Source organism: Talpa europaea (genome assembly GCF_964194135.1).
Source record: "Talpa europaea genome assembly, chromosome: 11".
Classification (NCBI taxonomy): domain Eukaryota; kingdom Metazoa; phylum Chordata; class Mammalia; order Eulipotyphla; family Talpidae; genus Talpa; species Talpa europaea.
This window is the reverse complement of record NC_140078.1, coordinates 81,717,118-81,739,226: the sequence shown is the minus strand read 5'-3', so window position 1 is coordinate 81,739,226 and position 22,109 is coordinate 81,717,118. Positions and strand designations below refer to the sequence as shown.

At 42.7% G+C, this 22,109-nt stretch overlaps 1 protein-coding gene across 2 annotated transcripts in view; it reads left to right on the top strand.

Moving 5' to 3' along the window:
• Positions 1-10,073: 10,073 nt before the first annotated feature.
• The window catches only part of CMTM8 (CKLF like MARVEL transmembrane domain containing 8), a gene marked incomplete at both ends in the record, with an annotated part of 84,671 nt that continues 72,635 nt past the window's right edge, over positions 10,074-22,109 (top strand). For both annotated transcript variants that reach the window (XM_084247505.1, XM_084247504.1), the window contains one exon: positions 10,074-10,220. In XM_084247505.1, the coding sequence (XP_084103631.1) occupies positions 10,074-10,220 (147 nt within the window). The remainder of the gene's footprint in view (positions 10,221-22,109) is intronic.

Genomic DNA, 22,109 nt, shown 5'->3' with positions numbered 1-22,109 from the left:
CCATCAGGATAGATGATGGATCCTTGTCCTGAATGCATGCCTGATGGCGGGCACCTGGAATAGGGTGTGGGCATAGGTAGATGGGATTCAGCTGAGCTAAGACTGTGCTTATTAAGGGTGGCGTCACGGGGACGCCAGGAGCAGCAGCAGTAGCAGCAGTAGCAGCCGAAGTGGAAGCGGAGAAGCAGCAGAAAGAACGCCAGAGAGCCCAGATAGAGTGAAGACTTGCTGGGGGCTGGGAGGTCTGCCAGCTTCCCAGCCCCCCAGCCAGCACCCCTGCCTGCCATATGCCTGGTGAACCCCAAATAAAAAACCTGCAAAACTACTGAGGACTCTGACTCCTCCTTTACCCGGTCTGCATGGGATCAGAAAACCTGCACTGTGCCCGGTCCTGCCCCTACAACATCTTTGCATCTCTGTTACTGAATACTCCGTGAAGTTACAGTGTAAATTAAATGAGTTAATATATCTAAAACAATTAGAATAGTTAACCTGGAACATATAAGAGTGCAAGCTATTTTATTTTTTTAGCTACATAACCACACCTAACTGCAAGAGAGGCAGGGAAATGTCCTTAAGTAGATAGCTGTGTCAGCTAAAACTTTAGAGTTCTGTTATTAAAGGAAGAAGAGGGGCTATTCAAAGGCAACTGGAGTCTCAGAGGAGTTGCTAAAAATAACTAAAAAGGCTGCTGATGGGAAGTGGCATCTCTAATTTGGGTTTTAAAATACCTATGTAAACTCCTCCTTGTGTAATGGGGTAAACGGGTTCTATTCCTAGAGATGGAGATAATAAAAATTTTTTAAAAATAGTCTGTTGTAGGGTAAGGAAAAATGTCAGGCTTTTCTGCCCTCCCGCCATCAGGATAGATGATGGATCCTAGTGGTCCTGAATGCATGCCTGATGGCGGGCACCTGGAGTAGGGTGTGGGCATAGGTAGATGGGATTCACCTGGGCTGAGACTGGGCTTTTACGGGCGGCGTCACGGGGACAACAGCAGAAGCGGAAAGAGAAGCCGAGAAAGAAGTAGCAGAAGCAGAGAGAGAAGCAGAGAAGGCTGGAGAGCCCAGATAGAGTAAAGACTTTCTGGGGGCTGGGAGGCCTGCCAGCTTCCCGGCCCCCCAGCACCCTTGCCTGCTGTGTACCGGGTAAATCCCACTAAAAGACCTGCAAAAACCACTGAGGACTCTGACTTTCCTTTACCCGGTCTGCATGGGATCAGAAAACCTGCTCAATGGTCATTCCTGACTACATCTGTACAGCTCTGTGCCAAGCTCTGTCTCAGTTGTCCACATGACCCTTTTTTGTGACCTTTTTTAAAGGTGTCACAATATTCTGGTTTTCTGAAAAGTAGCACATCTTTTACCCCATTCTCTCCCAATCTTTTTTGGGTGCTTATCTTCTGCCCACTAGGCCAGGTGTTCATGGTGAATTCCATTCTCACTGACAGTGCTATAATTTTCTTAAATTTATGAAATATATGAGGCTGTCATAGACAAGGCGGCAGGATCCCCTAGTTTGGAGAGCACAGGCTCCAGGAAAGCAGTCTGCCTGCTCCTTTTCCATGTGCCCCCACCTCTAAGCATGCCAAGAGATCTAACTGGCTTTTCTGGTTAGATTTGCCATACTAAGGCAGGGGAGCAACTGGAGTGCAGTTTGTCATCCAATAATTAGCCTGATGCTAACATGAGTTCAGCTTGTATAACCAAGGCTTTGGGGCAGTCTCCCCAACACTCAACACCAAGCACGTACTATGACCAAAGGAATACTTACGTGTGAGCAAAGCAGATTTGAACATTATAACAAACAAGGGGGGATTCTTGGCATCATAAACAGATAAGCAATAAAATTTCTGGAGTAATCTCCTAATGGAGTTTACCTTTTATTTGCCTGTAACTCTTTAAGAATGTATATTTAAGAATATACATTTATATATTTAAGAATATATTAAGAATATATTTAAGAATATATTAAGAATGTATATTTAAGAATCGGTATTTGTTGGTGCTTCTATGATGACTGATGAAAACCTCTGCCACCTTTACATTCCTCAGCACCATCATCTCTCTTCAAATAGTTAATCATCTATAAACAAGGCCTCCAATTAATTCTTTCTAAAGCAGAAACACTTAGCAAGCAAATATCCACTCCCTAAATTGCTTGCTTAATATGCTCCTCTTGGCGAATCTTCTGATGAGACACATTACGGGTATAATTACTCTGTTTTTCATCTCTGCTGTCCAATTTTTTGGTGTGCATCCATTTTCATTTTGGAAGATTCCTGGTGCTTCTTCAGGTGTCATTAGCTTTGGGAAGACAGGTATTTTCTCATCTGGAGGTGAGAAATTCACACATGGGCGCTTAATTAATGCTAATGAATAAAAGTTGTTGGCATTAGGGCCTTCAAGTTCACCTGTTTCAAATCATTATGCAAGCCTAGAAGTTCTTTTCAGTCCTACAAGTAAAGTCTGTATAGGTTTTGGCCCACAGATCGTGGAGGAGGTGGTATTAACAAGCACAAGATATTTTCAGCAGCTGCAGTCTTCCGACTTCCCACCACTTTATGGATCATCTAAGGCAGCTCATCCAAACTCAGCAGGAATCCTGTCTGAAACACCAGTGTCCATGTTACTTGGGCCTCATCCTTAGATACAGAGCATTATGGGTTTCCGTCTGCTTATGATTTATGCTGTCTGTTTCCTTGTTCGCATGTGAAATAGGTCCCTGCAACACATATTGCAGGAAAACTTGCCCTTCCCTTAACCTGTTGTTTTCCATTCTGCAACCTGGCAGGGGTGTGGGGTGAGGGGTGCAGGGTGCAGTCAACTAAGCTGATTTATGGGAGAAAATTCATTGGTGGCCCTCCCACTTCCCAGTCCTCTTACTGGTATTTGTTTTTGTGGAGACACCATGTTCACCATCAATTAATTTTTCTATTGGCTAGTAAAAAGAATTGCTGAAAAAAGTAAAGTCTGTAGACCAAGAGTCTCAAGTATCTGACCCTAATTTGTTTATCCTTCTAAGAAGACTGTGTATACAGACATTAATACACACACACACACACACACACACACACACACACACACCTGTACCTCTCTGTCTCAAACAGAAGCTGATATGACTGAAACCATTATAAATACTCACTGATGGAATGTCTCTGTATCTTCCCCTTTGCCAAGCCCAGTTTATGAACTGTTTGCTAACCCAAAGGCGTTAAGAACACATCCATTGTTTCCTTCGCTGGAAGGCCAGGTGGGCTGAACTCCTTCTAGTCACATCTCTCAGCAAACACACTGGTCCAGGGCTTCCGGAGGGGAGGGGTTATGTCCCTCCTTCTCAGAATTTCCTCCTTTGTTCCCTTGTTCTTTGCTTAGTGATCTCTGAATGGTCCTTGACAGCTGTTTAAATGTTTACTCCTTGAGGAAACTGCCCTGGGCCCCAGGCCTTGCCACCCTCCCCTATGCAGGGCTGACCCTGGGCCCACCTCTGGCTGGGCAGGGATCCCACCATCATTGGTGTGCAGGTCTCTCTCCCACCCTCTTGATGACAAATTCATTAAGAGAAAGGAGAGTGTCTTTACAGCTGTGAAGTACATCAGTGCATGGCACATCATAGGTATTAAATAAATGTTTCTTGGGCCACTGAATGCATATAAGAAGTTTGGGGACTCCACCCTTCTCACTGTGATTAAGACTCCTAAGAAGACTTAAAAGATCAATAACTTAATAGAATTATTCAAAGGTCAGGCAGTGCTTGACACAAAAACTGACCAATAATAAATTAGTTACTATTTACTCACTATCATTATTACTGTTGTTACATCTTCCAAGAACCCCTACTTCTAAATAAGCTGATTCTTATTAATGTCCCTCTATAATTTTGCAATCTTAAACTTCCTTGTTTTCAGAAAACTCTCTTGGACTCTCAACACATTCTGTTTATTTTACCTTTTTCTTTCCACACTCCTCTATATTCCTTCCAGCTACTTTGCTCTTAGTCAGCCTCTCTATCTAAACTCTGAGTCCTCCCAATCTCTAGGGGGCCTCCGAGGGGAGGTCGAGAGACTGAAGGGGCTGGTGAGGGAGAAGAGGGCGTTCTCCCTTTGCCTAAACCAGAGGGTACCAACTGATCATTTTCAGATATGTTTTGTTCAATCCACAAAGGTGACACAAAAATACTGGATTCTTGTTGCCAATACTGAAAAATCAGGATTTCTAGCAATATTAAACCCAAATTCTTACAAGGTAACAATCAGGTAGAACAGAAACTCAGTTGGGCCCTTTAGAGCTTTGTATTCTTTTTTATTTTATTTTATTTTATTTTTAAATAGAGGCATGTTTTTTTTAAATTTATTTATTTGTTTGTTTGTTTATACATGCACTGGGTACAGTCAGAAGCGCGGGAGGGTGAGAGAATTCACCAGAGCCAGAGCGGGGAGCAGAGCAGGCAGAAGGACCCAAGTACACTGCTGAGGGGAGCAGCGGGCGGCAGGAGAGGTCTGCGCGCCATGTGGGACCCTCCTCTGGTGGCCGGGGAGCAGCCGGGGATCGAACCCGCGCCGCAGAGGCCACGGGCAGCTTCTCAACCCAGCGCTCAACCGCTGCGCCACCGGGGAGGCCCTGTATTCTTATTTATCACAGATCTCACCATTCCCTACAGTCCTCCTCAGCTGAATTTGCATATAGAGTATAGTTTCATTGTATTCACAGATTCCCAAATATTGGGATCCCAGTGTCTCAAAGCAGAAAAAATGAAAATATAACCCAAGAGGTCATCTGTTTCAAGAAGTAATGGAATGAATGTGCTCCTTTGCATGAGTGACAAACTTTCTACAAAGTTAATATTTAGGCCCAACTGTGTATTGTTCAGTAGAATACAATTCAAGGATCGATTCTAAAACAAATCTGAACCAATTCACTAACTTGTCTTACCTTATCTGCCTAACCGCAGAGTACTTAGGACCTCTAGCCAAACTGAAAAGGAGCTTCTTGGAACCCAAATAAATCCCAGACCATGAGGTTCATTGATGAATGGATTTGGGCCCCATTTCTACCTGTTTTCAAATTGAGACAGACCAGACTGATAGCTTTCAGGACTGGAGTGGGAAGTATATTCTTTCTTCTCAGCAAAGCTCCCTTGTTTCCCTAGGAGACAATGTAAATATTAAAAGGAGAGAAGGCAGGCAGTTCTGGAGTGGCTAAACTACAAAATCAAATGTGCTGGGAGAATATGAACTACATTTGGAATTATTTTCAATCAGCCACAAGTCATCATATCCATAACTTTTCTTTTTGAAATAATTTCAGATTAACAAAAATATTCTGCAAAAATTTTCCTTTCAATTTTCACCTGATTCCCCAAATGTTAACATTCTACATAACAATAATACAAGAAACCATAGGACTAACATTGATACAATCTGTTATCTAATATGTAAAATGTATTTAGATCTCAATAAGTACCTCACTAATGTTCTTTGTCTGACCCAGGATCCAATCTAGGATTTCACAATGCATTTAACCTTTGTCTCTTTTAATAAGCACAGTTCCTCAGAGTTTCTTTGTCTTTCATGTCCTTGGCACAATAAAATATCTGTCTATTATTTCCGCGCGATTAATTTTAGGTTATGCATTTTGGCATGAACACCACAAACATGAGATAGCAGTCTTCCAATACATCATATCCAGAAGTACATGCTGTTTGGAGATACTAACTTTGCTGTCTAGTGGTCTCTAACAGGGTTCTCTAGCACAGCGTTATCAATTACAAAGGGAAAATAGTATATTCTTGAGGAGATGCTTTGAAATAACATAAATATCCTTTTTCTTATATTTTCTCACCTACTAGCTCTAACATCCATTGGTGTATTTTTCCTGAAACATGATTAATTTTAAACTAGACTAATGAAGAAAAACATGCAGTAGTCATAGTAGTTGAATCTAAAGTGCTTCTTAATACAAATGAGAATGCTCCTCTATCCTCTTTCTCAGCTGGTGGAAGTCACACGTGTACATACACTGTTTCCTTGAATTATTGATGAGCCGTGGGCCCCTAATGAATGGCCTAGACTCCATAGACCCTTGACAGCACTATGTCATAACTTTTGCTTATTGGGTAACAAGGCCTGTGGAAACCAAATTTCACAGTCTATATAAACCCTCAACCCTACACTCAGTCCATCTCCCATATCCTATATTAACAGAGTTCCTGAGGTCCTTCTGTGTCTATCTGTATCTTGCCTACTTATCTTGCCTCTTGGGGTACCACTTGGGCAGCACCTGTAAGCAGAGGTGATGCCCCACCTATCCACCTTCTCTTCCATTTTTACAAATTATTTCCTCCCCACATGTCTTAGCTCAAACCTCTGTTTTATATGAAGTCTTTCACGGGAGGGTAGGACGTTCTTTTGATATTTTTCTGCACTTAAGAATAAAGTATGGGTCTCAGCATTCATGCAATACCTCCCGAGGCAGGGAGAGACAAAGAAGGGTAATTCTTAGTCTCAAGAAGTGGTAAAAGGAAGTGCATAAAATGTATTAATTCTAAAGCAAAGAACAAGTTTTGTGGAACTCCACAGGAAATCGCAGAAAAGGTGGCACTTGAAATGAGCTTTGAAGAATGTAGATTTTGAGCTGTGGGTGAAGGCAGGATTTCTAAGCTGAGACAAATTAAGGGCATAAAGTGTTCGTACCTACAGGGACACCGAAAAATATATTTGGGGATGGGATAGGAAGCATTCTAGAGCATTTAGGGACAAGAGAAGAAATAATTTTGCACTGCTGTAGAGAGGCTTTCACATTGTACACATGAGATATTAGCCCAGATTTGAGCCTGGGTTTCAGGACAGCAACTCTAGCAAGAAGCTGGCAGGTGGATTGGATAAGGACATCATTGATAACCACTCAGGAGGATTTCAGCAGAAGATGAGCACCTGAACTTAGGCAGCAGTTGGAATGGGGCAGCCAATCTGTCAGAAGCATTGTTTGTATTTTCCCTTCACAATTCTAAAATTGAAAAAGCTGAAAACCAAGAGTTTTTTCAAGTTTGCCCAAAAGTTACCCAATAGAAAACCTGATTTAAACAGACATGCTACTACTTATAATAGTTCTTTATCCTGCTCATGGATTAAAAGATGGCCATAGTTCTTTTCTGTTCTTCCCAGCCATGAACCTAGGCTGCCCTCATCCCTGGGCACTGTCTAATGTTCTTATACAGAAATACCTCTGTGTATTATTCAAGACTAAGCCTAAAGAAACCTGCAGTTTCTGCTTTTGCACCTCCTGCCATGTTCCATCTTGGATGCCAGTTGCTATGGAGAAGCACAATTGAGCCCACCATCCTGTGAGGAAGCCTCAACTTCATGGAAAGAAAGCAGCTTGGTAAAATGGCAATAAAGTGCCAGATTATGAATAAAGTGATGTCCTAGGTCTGCCCAGCCACCACGTAAAAGAGGCTGAGTAAATGATTTCAACCACATGGGGCAAAAGAACCTGCCAGCAACACCTAACTCAAATTTCTAACCCACAGATTCATTGATGTTAAACTACTAAATGTTTGGGAAGCATTTATTGCACGGCAGTAGGTAATCTAAAATAAACTTAGATCATTTATGTAATTTTATTGCAGAAAACTAGACCTCACTGAGGATGTATATGTATGATATATGTACATTTATTTTTCTGAATTAAAACAAAGTCTGAAGTTTAAAATCCATCTGGCCCCAAGGGGTTTTTGAGAAGGAACTGTCCTTTGTATTACAGAAATAGAGTTGTCTGGACTTCCTTCCTGTCTTCCTGCATTCATGTTATGCATGATACTACAGACTCCTCCAGCCATTCCATCTGTATAGCTCTTACTACCCCAACTGCCCTTGCAGTTCTCTTAACAGGTAGCTCTCAAACTTCAGCAAGTACCATCTGAGAGCTAGTTCAGTTTCCTGGGTTCTGCCCTCTGAGTTTCTGATTCATTGGGCTGGAATGGATCTTGAGAATTGCATTTCTTTCTGAATTTCCCAGGAGCAGCTGATGCCACTGGTGCCAGGACTACGAGTTGAGAACTACTGCTCTAGGGAAAAGTGCTGCCTGTTAATTTTTTGTTATATTTACCCACCACCCCAAGATGCTTAGCAGAGGCTCATGGATGACATTTTTCCAAATAGTCATCTTTAGAATGTGCTGGAAGCTTTGACTTTTACTACCTGAGTTCAGTCTTCCAGAGTAGTCCCTAGGCTGAAACTAATTGCTCTTTTTAGTTTGTTTTATTAGATTGTAGTTTTTGCTTTCTTCTGAGCTCAGTTAAGAAGACATTGGGGACAAAATGTCCCTTCTGATCTTTTCAAAACCAGTCTTGGAAGAGAGGGGCTGCCTTAGCATGACACCAAAGCAACTCTCTATTTATAACCATGAATTATTTTTTCCTTACTATGGTTTCCGAATGAAATAGGGTGTTATATGTCTCCCCATCTGTTATCCGACGCAACAAATGGTGAGAGCAAGATCCTGGCCGTTTTTATTGATAGAATAATCATAGAGCATCACCTATCCTTTCACAAAATTGAAGGAGGGACCATCCAGAAGATTCTTTTTGGTGAGAGGCCCATCGATCAAAGCCTGCATTTATTTTTAAAGATTTATTTATTCATGCATACAAGAGCTGGGGTACAGGCCAGAGATGTGGGGGGTGAGAGGATTCACCAGAGACAGAGTGGGGAACAGAACAAGGAGATCGGCTGAAATACACTGCTGAGGGGAGCAGCGGGCAAGTCAGGAGAGGTCTGCCGTGCCATGTGGGTAGCTCCCTGGCTGGCCGGGGATGGAACTCGTGCTGCAAGGGCTGCAGACAGCTTCCTAGGTTGCGTCTTAACCCCTTGCGCCACCAGGGAGGCCCCAAAGCCTGCATTTTACAGATGACGCCGTTGAAACCCCAAGAGGTGGATCCACTCGCTCACGGTCAGACAACTTAGCCCTGCGAGCGCCCCAGCGGGAGCTTAGGTCCAACCTGACCCTGGAACTGGCTGCCTCACTAAATGGGGCGCCCTTATCCGCTCTCCCATCCGGGGTAAGCGCAAGAATTTCACTCTGCACAACTCTCCCTTTTCAGGTTTCCCCCCAAACATTTCCTTCCACGGTTGACGGGACGGTCACCATGATTCATCTTGACCAGGGACCCTAAGTCGCTCCCCGCGCCCCCATGTCCCGCCGGGCGTCGTCACCGAGGCTCCACAGGTCTCCACAGTGTCCCCGCGAGCGCCTGGAAGCGTCTCGCCCTCCAAGCCCAGCGATTAAGTTGGTTCCTCAAATTGTTCCCTGTAGGAGGGGCAGGAAATAGCGCCGGCCTTTGGTGGCGGCCGCGGCGGGAGGGGGGCCGCACGCGCGGGCTCCTGGCAGTCCCCGCGGCCGCGTATCGATCTCGGGTCTAAGGTCCTGCAGGGTCATAATTCCAGCCGCTCTTTCTCCGCTCCAGGTCCCCACCCAGCCGCCCGCCACCCCCCGCCCGGGCCAGAGGCGCCTCCCTGCAGCGGCGGGGCCCCTGCAGGCCGGAGCTCCCCAGGGGCCGGGCGCGCCCGGGGCCCGGCCGCCGCCAGGTGGAGGAGCAGGTCCGCGGGGGCCGCCCGCCCGCGGGAGGCGGAGCCTGGCGGAGGCCCGGGCGCGAGGGGGCGGCGGGCTCCCCGGCTTCCCGCGCCCGGTCCTCCGAGCGGCCTGCCCCGCGCCCCTCCCGGCCGCGCGCTCCCCGCAACAGGTGGGGAGACCGCGGGACCACGGCGCCTCCGCAGGGCGGTCTCTCCGGCGCCCGCCCCTCTCCACAGCCCCTCCCCTGCGCCCGGCCTCCGCCGCCTACCTCGCCCGGCCGGCGGCCTCCCCTCGCCGGGTCTCCTCCTGCTGCGCCCCCGGAGCCCGCGCGCAGAGGCGAGGGGGGCGCTGCGCTCTCGCCGGACTCGCGCAGCGGCAGGTCGGGACCCGGCGGGCGCCCCCCGCCCCCCGCCCGCCGCCCTCCCCGGCACTCGCTGTGTCCCCGGGCGCCGCGCCTCGCGTCCAGCCCGGGGCGCGCTGGGGGGCCCCCCCGGAGCCGCGACGATGGAGGAGACGCAGCGCACCCGCTCGCACACCGTCACCACCACCGCCAGCTCGTTCGCCGAGAACTTCTCCACCGGCAGCAGCAGCTTCGCCTACGACCGGGAGTTCCTGCGCACCCTGCCCGGGGTCCTCATCGTGGCTGAGATCGTGAGTGCCCAGCGGGTTGGGGGGTCGGGGAGGCGGTAGCGGGGGTCGGGAGAACTGGGGAGCCCAGCTCCCGCGCGCTGCTCTTGCTCCTGGGGATGGAGCCCGCTCAGATCTTCTGGCGCATTTGCTAGCCTAGCCTGCCTAAAGTGCAAAACGCGGAGAACCTGTCTCCAAACTAGGAGCAATTGCCGAGGGCTCTCTGGAGGGGGAGAGGTTCGTGATCCTTAAGATATCGATTGCCTGAAAAACTCATTTTGTTCGACCCTCTGGTGGGGTGGCACTTCATGCTGAGGGCCGGATGCTCGGGGCCTTGGAGTTTGTGTTACAGAGGTCAGGAATACCTGGTGCTTCCCCTACCTGGTCTCCACATAGCCTTCCTAAAACCAAGGTTTCCAAAAATAGTCTTCCTTTTATAAATCATCTTCTTGGGTGTTAGCTTGAAGTGAGTCAGGAAAAGCTCACTGAATGAAATAAAAGGGTTTAGATCTCTTTGAGGACCAAAGGAGCTTTTGCCTGGTGCGGTGCACAAGCTGGTTTAGACTCAGGTATGTTCCTGGAGGAGGCGAGACATGTGCTTTCTTCTCTCATTCAGTACATGGAGGCTGAGAAGTCGAGTAATCGCCTCTAAAATCTCAGCCAACCCTTCGTGACTGAGAAGGGACTAGAGCTTTGCTGACAACTAATAGGAGTCATTGTTTATGGAGTCTTCTCTATGTGCCTGGGTCTGATCAAGCCCTTTAGATGCCCTGGTGCCCTCATATAAACCCCACCCTATGAAAGTGGCTTCAATTATTATGTTTCACATGTGAAGAAACTGAGGCATAGAGAAGGGAAGTAAGTCACACCTGTGAGTAATGGCACTGGAATTCAAACCCAAGCCTTTCTTGTCTGGGGCCTTGCTCTTTGCTACTAAGGGGCCTCCCTGCCAACTGCCTTGACAGTGCCCCTTATACCATATCTCACAAACTTCCGTTAAATACAGCGAAACTGAAATCCACCCTACATGAGGGTAGAGAATGGGAGTTGCATGGTGCAAAGGTGACAGAAGTTTTCCTTCCTCTGAGAGTCTTCCCGCAAAACCTGGGTACTTTTTATTTTTTTTTAAGATTTTTTTATTTATTTATACAAGCACACTGGGTTCAGTCAGAAGCATGGGAGAGAATTCACCAGACCCAGAGTGGGGAACAGAACAGGCAGATGGACAGAAATACACTGCTGAGGGGAGCAGTGGGTGCGGCAGGTGAGGTTTGCGTGCCATGTGGGACCCTCGCCATGTGGGACCCTCACCCGTGGCTGGGGATCGAACTGGCACTGAAGAAGCTGCGGGCACCTTCGCAGCCCAGCACTCAACCGCTGCGCCACCAGGGGAGGCCCAAAACCTGGGTACTTTCTATAGCTTATTTTCTCCTCCAGAGTCTCAGACCCTATCCCAGACTTGCTGAATTAACCCTGTTTCCAGTGCACAGAAAGTTTGAGAAGCACTGGCTTAGCCGCCCCCGGCCCCCAGATAAGTCGTTCAGCTGGTACTGAGAACTTTAGGTGACCCAATGAAAAGGTGAAGGTATTGGAATCACCTTGCAGGGCCTGGCTAATAGGAATTCACCAAATATTTGCTGTGTGAATGAAGGTGTTGGCAGGCTCACCTGCCCAGCAGAGCAAACAGAAGCTAAAGTGTCAGAGATGCGTCTCAAGATAGATTTGATCAGGTATAAAGTAAACTGACTCTTGTTTTGTGATTTATGATCATATATGTTCCATACTTTTTCAGAACATAGAAAAGTACAGAAGAAATTGTAAATGGCCTGCAGTTCCATCACTAGAAATAAGCAGTTATTTAATTCCATCATGAAATAACTACTGTTAACTAGTGATCGGAGCTATATGTGCATGTTTTAAAGAATCATAGATCTACTGGGAGAAATATAAATATATCCCACCATCTCTCGAGGTACTCAGAGGGCTTCCAGTCTCTTAGGGCTTTAAGAAACATAATGCTGTATCTTGATTTCTTTTCTCTCCAACTGTTGACATCATCCGCTGACTTCCCACGCCAAAAGTTGAGATTTTAGCTGTCTTGGACTACCTCTTCACTATCCCCATTATATACTGTATATTTCCTGTCTCCCACTATATTTGGGGTTAGAACAATGACCAATATTGACCTTAGGCTACTGTAAACACTATTCACAGCTGAGCCAGAGTAGTCTATGAATGCTCTCCCTTTCCTGCCCAATTTCTTGTTTTGTTTTTTTTTTTTAAAGATTTATTTATTTATACCAGCACTGGGGTACAGGCCAGAGGTGCAGGAGGGTGAGAGAACTCACCAGAGACAGCAGGGAGCAGAACAGGCAGAAGGACCAAAACACACTGCTGAGGGGAGCAATGAGCGGGACAGGAGAGGTCCACCTTTCCATGTGGTAATCTCCCCGCCCGCCAGGAATCAAACTGGCACAGCTCAACCCGCTGCGCCATCGGGGAGGCCCCCAATTTCTTGTTTTCCCTGGAGTTAGTAGTTCTCCTTCCATTCCTTGGTGCTCTAGATAGTTACTAATTTTACCTTAGTTGTCTAAATCTCTTCTCAGGAAATTGGGAGACATCAGATATTCTATGAAGGTCACCCAGGTCATCCTCATTGCAGCCCTATCTGGGAGCCTCTGACTTATTCCCACCTGACCTGCTCACCTGGGTACAGCTATACTGTGGTCTCCTGTATGCCACCCTGGAGAGTCTCTTCCCTTTACTCCTGGCTTGGATCCCCTGCTTCCCATGACCAGTTCCCTCTACCTTGCCTTAATCTCACTGGGGTAGCTCAAATTCTACTGGTTTCCTAAGAAAGGATACATGTGTAAATTGAGTTTTATATTTTTCAAAATGTCTTGATTCAATTGTTGCACATAATTAATAGTTTGACTAGGCAAAGAATGTTAGATTGAAAATTGTTTTTCTGCAAAGTTTGAAACATTTCCTCTGTTGTCCTCTAGCTGTTCAGACATTTAAAAAACATTTATTCTTGATCCTTTTCCCCCTTCTATAAGCCTATGGAATTTTCTTTCTCCCCAGAGGTCTGTGATAGCACAGCTATGTGCCCTCATATGAGATGTTTTCTTCCCCCAGTTCTTCAGGGGAACTGGTATGTTCTCTCACTCAGGAAAATTCATGTATGTTTAAGATTTTTAAAAAAATTTTAATTTAAATTTTATCTTTCCATTTACTCAGATTTTTCCCTGAAACTCCTTTTATACTATTTGCCCCTATGCATTTGTGTTCTGATACTTTTTCTCATGGATTTGTGACCTGCTGTGTTCACTCACTATACCATGAGGATTTCTTAGGATCTACAGTCTCTTACATTGCTACAGTTTTCTGTTGTAATGAAATATCACATCTTATTTCTTTAGTTTCCAATTTTAACATTAAGGTGTTTCTAGCTTTAACTAATACAGCCAGTGCAATGGCAGTCTTCCTTTATCACATTTGCCCAGTGATTATCTTGAGGGAAAGTTTCTTAAAATGCAACTATTCTAGCAAAGGATACACAAATTTTGGGGGTTTGTTACATATTCTCAAGTAATCTTTTCTCTAAATTCTAGTTTAAATGGTCACATGGTGTGAAAAAATTTTTTTTCAAATTAGAAGAACCCTTAAAAATGTTAAGGATCAACTTAAATTATGTATTCTTTTTTCATGTTTTAATGTATGAAACAGGAGTCAGCTTACAATGGATGGTTTCTTGGATGCAATGAAAGATGCCAACACTAATTCATTAATGGGGGTGAGACAGTTCACAGTGTGGCTGACCCAGCTCTGAATTAAGATAGATTCATCCCCAGGAAAAAAATGCTACTTTCTGCCTTGAAAAAACAAAATACTGAGACAAAGAATTACTAAGAACCTGGCTTCCTGCCTTGACCTGGGGAAAATGAAATAGTGGAGAACAAAACACATTGTTTCTCCAAATCAATTGTCAACATCCCTTGCCCTGGCTTTCTCTGTGGTGAATGGTAGTAGCTAAGTCTGTCAAACACTCCAGGCTGTGCTAGTATAACATCATGGTGAAACCAAATGTAGTTGTTTCCTTCCTTTTAAACTTTTATAGCAAGCTAGAAGTAATCCGGTACTTGACCTGTGATTCGTAGGATGCTGTAATCTTATAACCATTACAGGATCTTAAAGAATAAAAGCGATTTGTCAGAAGTAGAGTTAATTACACCCTTCTTGATTTTGGTGACTTCAGAATGAATTACAGCACCTATGTAATAATGTTAGGTCACCTTTCATTTACTTACTGTCATGAGCAAACTTGGTTAGGCAAAGATGAATAGGGTTGAGTGAGAGCTAGAATCTATATCCTCTCCTGTGATTCTTTTTTATTTTATTTTTTTAATTTTATTTTTTTAAAGAGGCATGTATTTTTATTTGTTTGTTTGTTTATACATGCACTGGGTACAGTCAGAAGCGCGGGAGGGTGAGAGGATTCACCAGAGCCAGAGCAGGGAGCAGAGCAGGCAGAAGGACCGAAGTACACTGCTGAAGGGAGCAGTGGGCGGCAGGAGAGGTCTGCGCGCCATGTGGGATCCTCCTCTGGTGGCCGGGGAACAGCCGGGGATCGAACCGGCTCCGCAGAGGCCGCAGGCAGCTTTGCAACCCAGCACTCAACTGCTGTGCCACCGGGGAGGCCCTCCTGTGATTCTTTTTTAAAAATAGTAGTGAACATAGTTTCCATTCATTTCACAACACATTACCTAGTCTTGTAAAAAAGATAGAAAATGCAGGTAAATTGTAGTTGGATAGTGGTGATACTTGTGCAACATAGTGGATATACTATAAACCACTGAATTGTTAAAAAAAAAAAAAAAGAAAAGAAAGAAAATGCAGACAAGAAAAAGCTGTAATTCTAGACCCCACAGTGGTTCCTAACAGTCACGTGCCTGCCATGTCTGGGAGTGAGCAGTGTCTTTTATAAAATTGGTTATTACTGTATAATGCCTGGGATTTCTATTGGTATTTAGTGCCCGGGGGTTGGGGGTGCTAAATTTCCTCAAGTGCATGGGCCTACGCTCAACCATGAAGAATTGCTTCACCAATTGCCAACAGCACCATTGTTGAGGAGCTCTGAATTTTGTTAACACCTTTGAGTAAATCATTCCAGAATTTCATAAGTGGTTATATGTTATTTATGCTTTTTTTAAAATGCAGTCACTTGTAAACAACATTTTGTTTATTTTCATGACCACTTGTGCTGGATCTTCTGTGTTTCCGTTGCATGCACTCTCTACCCATCTCCAGCCTGAACGGTGATTTCATGGATTCTCTCAAGGGCATCTGATGCCCCACTGGATTCATCCAGAGGTGGCACCTGTAAGAGACTGTAGGGTGAGAGGAGAGCAGGTTCTGGGCATGCATTACCTGGGATCCCTCCATGCAGGGTTCACTGTGTCTTCCCAGGGAAGGCAGGTTTCTGACAGTACTGTCACACAGCTATTTTCTCTGCCTCTAATAACTTTACTGCTGCTTACTCTTGCCAGGTACTGCACTATATACTGCACCTGGTTTATTAAACTCTACTCAGATCACCCAATGTGAATGCTCCTGGTTTCCTTCATTTAATATTTTGAGGCACTACTGGACTATTTCTAAAGTGACAGCACTGCTTCACAATTTCACCAGGTACAATGAGTTTCCAATTTTGGTTTGTATTTTCCTAATGACTAATAATGTTGAACATCTCTTTATGTGCTTATTGGTCATTTGTGTCATCTTTGGAGAAATTTCTATTTCTTTCTTTGCCTTTTAAAAAACTGCATTAATTTTCTTTATTGTTGTAAGAGTTCTTTACATATTCTGAATGCAAGTCTCTTATCCAATATATAGTTTGCAAGAATTTTTCTTCCATTCTTGTGGCCTCTCCACTCTTTATTGATGGTGTCCTTTGAAATACAAAGGTTCTTAATTTGTTAAAGTCCAATTTAAATTTTTTTTCTTTTGTCACATGTGCTTTTTTTTAAAAGATTTTATTCATTCATTCATTCATTCATTCATTCATTCATATAAGCACTGGGTACAGTCAGAAGCGCGGGAGGGTGAGAAAATTCACCAGAGCCAGAGCCAGAGCAGGGGGCAGAGTAGGCAGAAGGACTGAAGTACACTGCTGAGGGGAGCAGCGGGCGGCAGGAGAGGTCTGCGCGCCATGTGGGACCCTCCTCCGGTGGCCGGGGAGCAGCTGGGGATCGAACCGGCGCCGCAGAGGCTGAGGGCAGCTTCACAACCCAGCGCTCAACCACTGCGCCACCGGGGAGGCCCACATTGAGTTAATTTTTACTTGTAGTTTGAAGTAGGGGTGTAAGTTCATAATCTTCCATATCAATACCTAATTGACCCAGCACCATTTGTTGAAAAGACTATTTTTCTCCCATTGAATTGTCTTGACACCCTTGTCAAAATTAATGACCATAAATCTAAGTATTCGTTTCTGGATTCTCAGTTCTATTCCATTGATCAATGTCTTTTCTTAGGCCAATACCATACTATTGATTACTGTAGCTTTGCATAAGGTTTTGAACTTTGTTCTTTTTTTCAGATTGTTTTGGGCCTTTTGTAGGTCCATCTGAATTTTTATATTGACCTGTCAATTTCTGCAAAAAAAATTTTAAAAAATGGGAACTGAGATTTCACTGTCTTAAATCTGTAGATAAAATTGGGGAGTATTGCTAGTTGATGAACATGGAGTGTCTTTACATTTTTTAGATCATCTCTAATTTCTTTCAATAATATTTTGTCATTTCCAGTATATTTGTCTTGCACTGCCTTTGCTAAATATTACCTAAGTATTTTATTCTTTTTGATGTTATTGTTTCATCTTCGGATTGTTCATTGCTAGATCATAGAAATCAACTGAATTCTGTCCTTGACCTTGTAGCCTACAACTTCACAACCTTTATTATTTTCTAATACTATTTTTGTGGCTTGGCATAAGTGTTTTGAAAACTTAATATTACTACCAATTTGTACAGAAAGGTTTATATCATTTTGTATTCCCCCTAGTGGTGTTTCACTGTGTAACAGATTTTGTTTCTGCAAACACTGACACTTTCTTTTTAATATTTACCGATTTTATTGGGGTGGAGGATATTTTCTAACTAGTGGGTTTTTATTATTTTGAATAACAGCTATAAACGATACTTAGGGAATCTCTGGACATGTGAAAAAGGAAATTGTATTTGCATTTCTGTGATCATTAAAGGTGAACATTTTAAATGTGTTTGTTAACTATTATTTTTGTAGCTGCCTATCCCACCACCCAGTCACTTAAAAATATGGGACTCTTGTTTTAAAGATAGAAAGGGAGCTGAGGTGAGAAAATGTACTCCTGGAACTAGCATAGTGTTGTAACTAATGTTGCCTCAAAAAGAAGAAAAATAAAAAGATAAAAAAGGGAGAGAAGAACCACTCACAGCAGGAATTTAGGAAACCTAAATAAGGAACCAGGAAAAGACTAATTATAATAAAGTAAAAATCAAAATCAACAAGCAACTATAAGCTGGGAGGAAGTGGGGAGTTGGGGGGAAGGGGGGAGTAGGATCAACACAAGGGGAGTGGGAGTTGTATGGGGACTATAACCAAGATGAAAGTGCATACATTGTACAAAAATGATGTAAAAATACATTTAAAAAAATAAAAAAAAAAAAGAAAAAAGGAGAGAAGACTTTAATGAAAATTATCTCCAGGATAGAAATAAGCTTGGTTTGGGGAATGTGTTTGAATAAGGATGTTTGTTTTTTTAACTCCTTACTTTTTCATATGATTTAAAAATTTTTATGCATTGATGTAGTTAAAGAACCACACAGCAAAGTAATGATTTTATTGTAAAAGTTTTCAAATCATTTATGTAGAGAATAAAAAGTCTGCTAACCTGCCCTCTTTGCTCCATCCCTCATCTACCCACTTCCCTGACGTGCTCATCATTGGCATTTCTCCCAGACTGTTTTCTCTATATGTACAAATACATAAGATGCACACATATACGAAGAAGTGTATAGTATTTATTCTACGACTTTTTCATTCAATAATACTTTAATATTTTTCCATATTCTTTTTTGTTGATTAATAAGTTTCCTCTATATTTTGGGTATTAGTTCTCTCATTTGTCTCTTGTTAATAACATCATTCATGCCATTTTCCATCAAAATAGTGTTCTGATTTGCATGAAATCTTAAATATTCATCTTGCCTTCTGGAGTTTGCTTTGTTTAAACATGACTTCTCTATCCTCAAGACTCTAAGGCTATTTGGTGAAAATGTGAGAGAATTATTTTTGATGTTATGAATATTGGCATTTTAAGCTATAAGTTCATCTTGTGTATATAAGCTAACGTAATTTCACTTTTTTCCCAAAACGGATATCAGCATTAATCATGTTATATTCTCACCATTAATCATTTTATATTTCCATATATATGAAACTATTTTTAACCCTATTCTGTTTTATTTCTGAGTCAACTCCAGGCCCTTTTGATTACTGTAGCTTTATCATGTATTGAAATATCCAACAGAGTAAGTCATGCAAATTTTTCTATTTCTCTGTTGTTCTTACACACTTATACTAACACAGGTGAATTTCAGAGTCTGTTGTATTCCTTAAATCCCATTATAACTTTGAGATTACATTAAATTTATAAACTAATTTGGGAACCTATCATAATATTGACTACCACCTGGGCCTCCCCGGTGGCGCAGCGGTTGAGCGCTGGGTTGCGAAGCTGCCCGCGGCCTCTGCGGCGCCGGTTCGATCCCCGGCTGCTCCCCGGCCACCGGAGGAGGGTCCCACATGGCGCGCAGACTTCTCCTGCTGCCCGCTGCTCCCCTCAGCAGTGTACTTCAGTCCTTCTGCCTGCTCTGCTCCCTACTCTGGCTCTGGTGAATTCTTTCACCCTCCCGCGCTTCTGACTGTACCCAGTGCATGTATAAACAAAACAAACAAACAAATAAATAAATAAATAAACATGCCTCTATTTAAAAAAAAAAAAAAAAATATTGACTACCACCTAGGAATATTTAGGTCACTTTATATTTTTGAAGTTCTAGATTTTTTCAAAATAAATCCTATGTGTTTTTTAAATCTAAATACTTGAAATATTTTCCATTTTTCATAAATAGCATTTGTCAAAAATGAACTGGATCTGTGACTTACAAGAAAGCTGTTAATTTTCTATTTGAGCTATCCTATTTGAGTTATTCTAAAATTTTTATCAATTATTTTTAGAAATAATGAATAAAGATGGTTTTCCCTTTTTATATTTATATTTTTAAAAAAATGGTTGCCTAAGTTTAGTGTTTAATTGTTTGGATATCCTTGGCTAGCTTATAACTTAACTGGGATTTTCTAATATTTTAATGACAGTACAGGTTTACTTGTAGATTCTGGTAGATAGTCTTTATTGAGTAAAAAAGAAAAGTCCAACTGTATCCATTTTTTGAGGAATGATTGTTGAATTCAGAAGATAGGGCTTGGAGGTAATGACGTTTTTATAGAGATGATCATATGATATATATATCTATTGTACAAAGATCTTTACACTAAGCATACATTTTCTTGTATGAGAACATTTAAGATCTCTTGTCTTAGCAACTTTCAAATGTACATTACAATATTGCTAAATATAGTCACTATGCTGTGTGTTCCATCCCCAGAATTTATTAATCTTACAAAGAGAAGTGTTTACCTTTTGTCTACCATCACTCATTTCCTTTCACCCTCAGCCTCCACCTCTGGCAATCCCCAGTCTGTTCTCTCATAATTTCATGAGTTTAGGTAGTTTCTGGGTCAATCTTTCTGTTTTCTCCTTCAAAAACTTTAATCAACCCAGAAGTTTCACAAGACATTAACTCTCTTCACTATGTTTTAACTCTCATGCTTACTTTTCCTTTTCTTTGTTCTTTTGCAGAATTCCAGGGAAATAACACGTCCGGCCCAAATTCAGATTTTCTGTTGCATGTGTTCTGCTCTTTAGCCTTCTCTTGAATTTTCACTTTGGTTTTGATAGTTTAATTTCCCAACAGTGGGTCATTCTTTTACCTTTCTAGTCTGATCGCCTTTTTATTGAATCACTTTATGATCCTTGAATCACTTTATGAATCTTGAGAATAGTTAAGCTTTGTTTACAGAGAGGTCATTTTCTCTGCTTGTTGAGTCCTTTCCTTCTCTTATGGTTGTTTTCCTCAAGCATTTGATTGGGGTCATACGCGATTGTCCATTTGTAATTGTAGATGAGATGGCTGGCAAGTGTTTGCTCAGCTTAAGAAAGAGCCGCTGGCACTGAATACAGGTTTTCATCACATGACCTGCATAGTGGTTTTTTTTTTCCAGGAGGAAAATATTAATGGGATGGGGAAAATGGGGGTAGTGTAATTGCATGCATTTCCTTATGAGGTGTGCAAATAGCTTGTTGACACATATGGCTGTCTTAAAGCTTTATGTTGGACTCTGTTTACAGAAGTAGCTGCTGGCAGGAATAGGGAGCATATGATTGACTTGGTAGCTTCTAAACTTAAATTTACACAAATTAGCAGAATTCCCTAGGCCCCGTCCTATTGCTGCTTTTATTGTTACCTGTAATCTTTGGATATTTCTGAAGATCTGCTCACCTTTATAGATCCTCCATTTTCCTTAGAATTGAAGACTGGAAACCCCATATTGTGCCTCTCGTTGCCCCCATGCTGCTGCTCCTGCTCCTTCCAGCTTGTAAATTATTTGTGGGTTTTTTTTTTTTTTTTTTGTCATCAGTGAGATTTTGGGAGTATGAAGAGGTAAAATCAGGTCTAGTTAACTACCTGAAAAAGAAGCTCAGCCATTTTATTATTCATTTAAAGGTATTTTTAATGTCTATATAGACTATTCACCTTTCTGTGTTGCAACCATTTTTTCTAACTTATCGTGCCTTAATTTTATTTATGGTACATAAAGTCTAAAGTTTATCTTCAAATCTATGAGTCTTATTTTTTCCCCTGTGTTTGGTGCCATGCTTAGAAAGTTCTAGCTTACTAACAAAACTAAATTAATTACACATTAATACTTAACCTGTACTTTTAGCACTTTTTAATCTTTAACCTTAACATTGAAATTTATTCTTAGCATAAGGTATAAAGTTGGGTTTTGACTTTGTTTTCAGATGTCTACTTAGTTCTCTCAAGATGATACATTGATAAATCTACTTTTCGTTCCCTAATTGGCTTGTGTCTGTTTACTTAATTCTTGTATCTGCTTGGGTTTAACTCTACTTTCTATCCTGTACTAGTCACTGTTCCCTTGTTTTAGCTTGTGTAGTTCTGGGGTACATTTTAACATCTATTAGGATAAGTCTTACTTTTTAGAAATGTTTTGAAGTCATTCACCGTGTGTCCCTGTTCACTGTCAACTCTGTTGGGATTTGATTAGACTTTTATATAATGCATAGATTAATTTTTAGGAAAGAAATGTTCATTTCTTTAGTTCTTAAGAGGAAAACTCTTCAACTGTTCTTTTGCTACTGTCATGTCTTAGTATTGACTTTCAAGCTCCTCAAGGTCTTTTTCAGTCTAAAATGCTATGCTGGGGCCTCCCCTGGTGGCGCAGCGGTTGAGCGCTGGGTTGCGAAGCTGCCCGCAGCCTCTGCAGCGCTGGTTCGATCCCCGGCTGCTCCTGGCCACCAGAGGAGGGTCCCACATGGCGCGCAGACCTCTCCTGCCGCCCGCTGCTCCCCTCAGCAGTGTACTTTGGTCCTTCTGCCTGCTCTGCTCCCCGCTCTGGCTCTGGTGAATTCTCTCACCCTCCCGTGCTTCTGACTGTACCCAGTGCATGTATAAACAAACAAACAAGCAAATAAATAAATAAATAAAATACGTGCCTCTTTAAAAA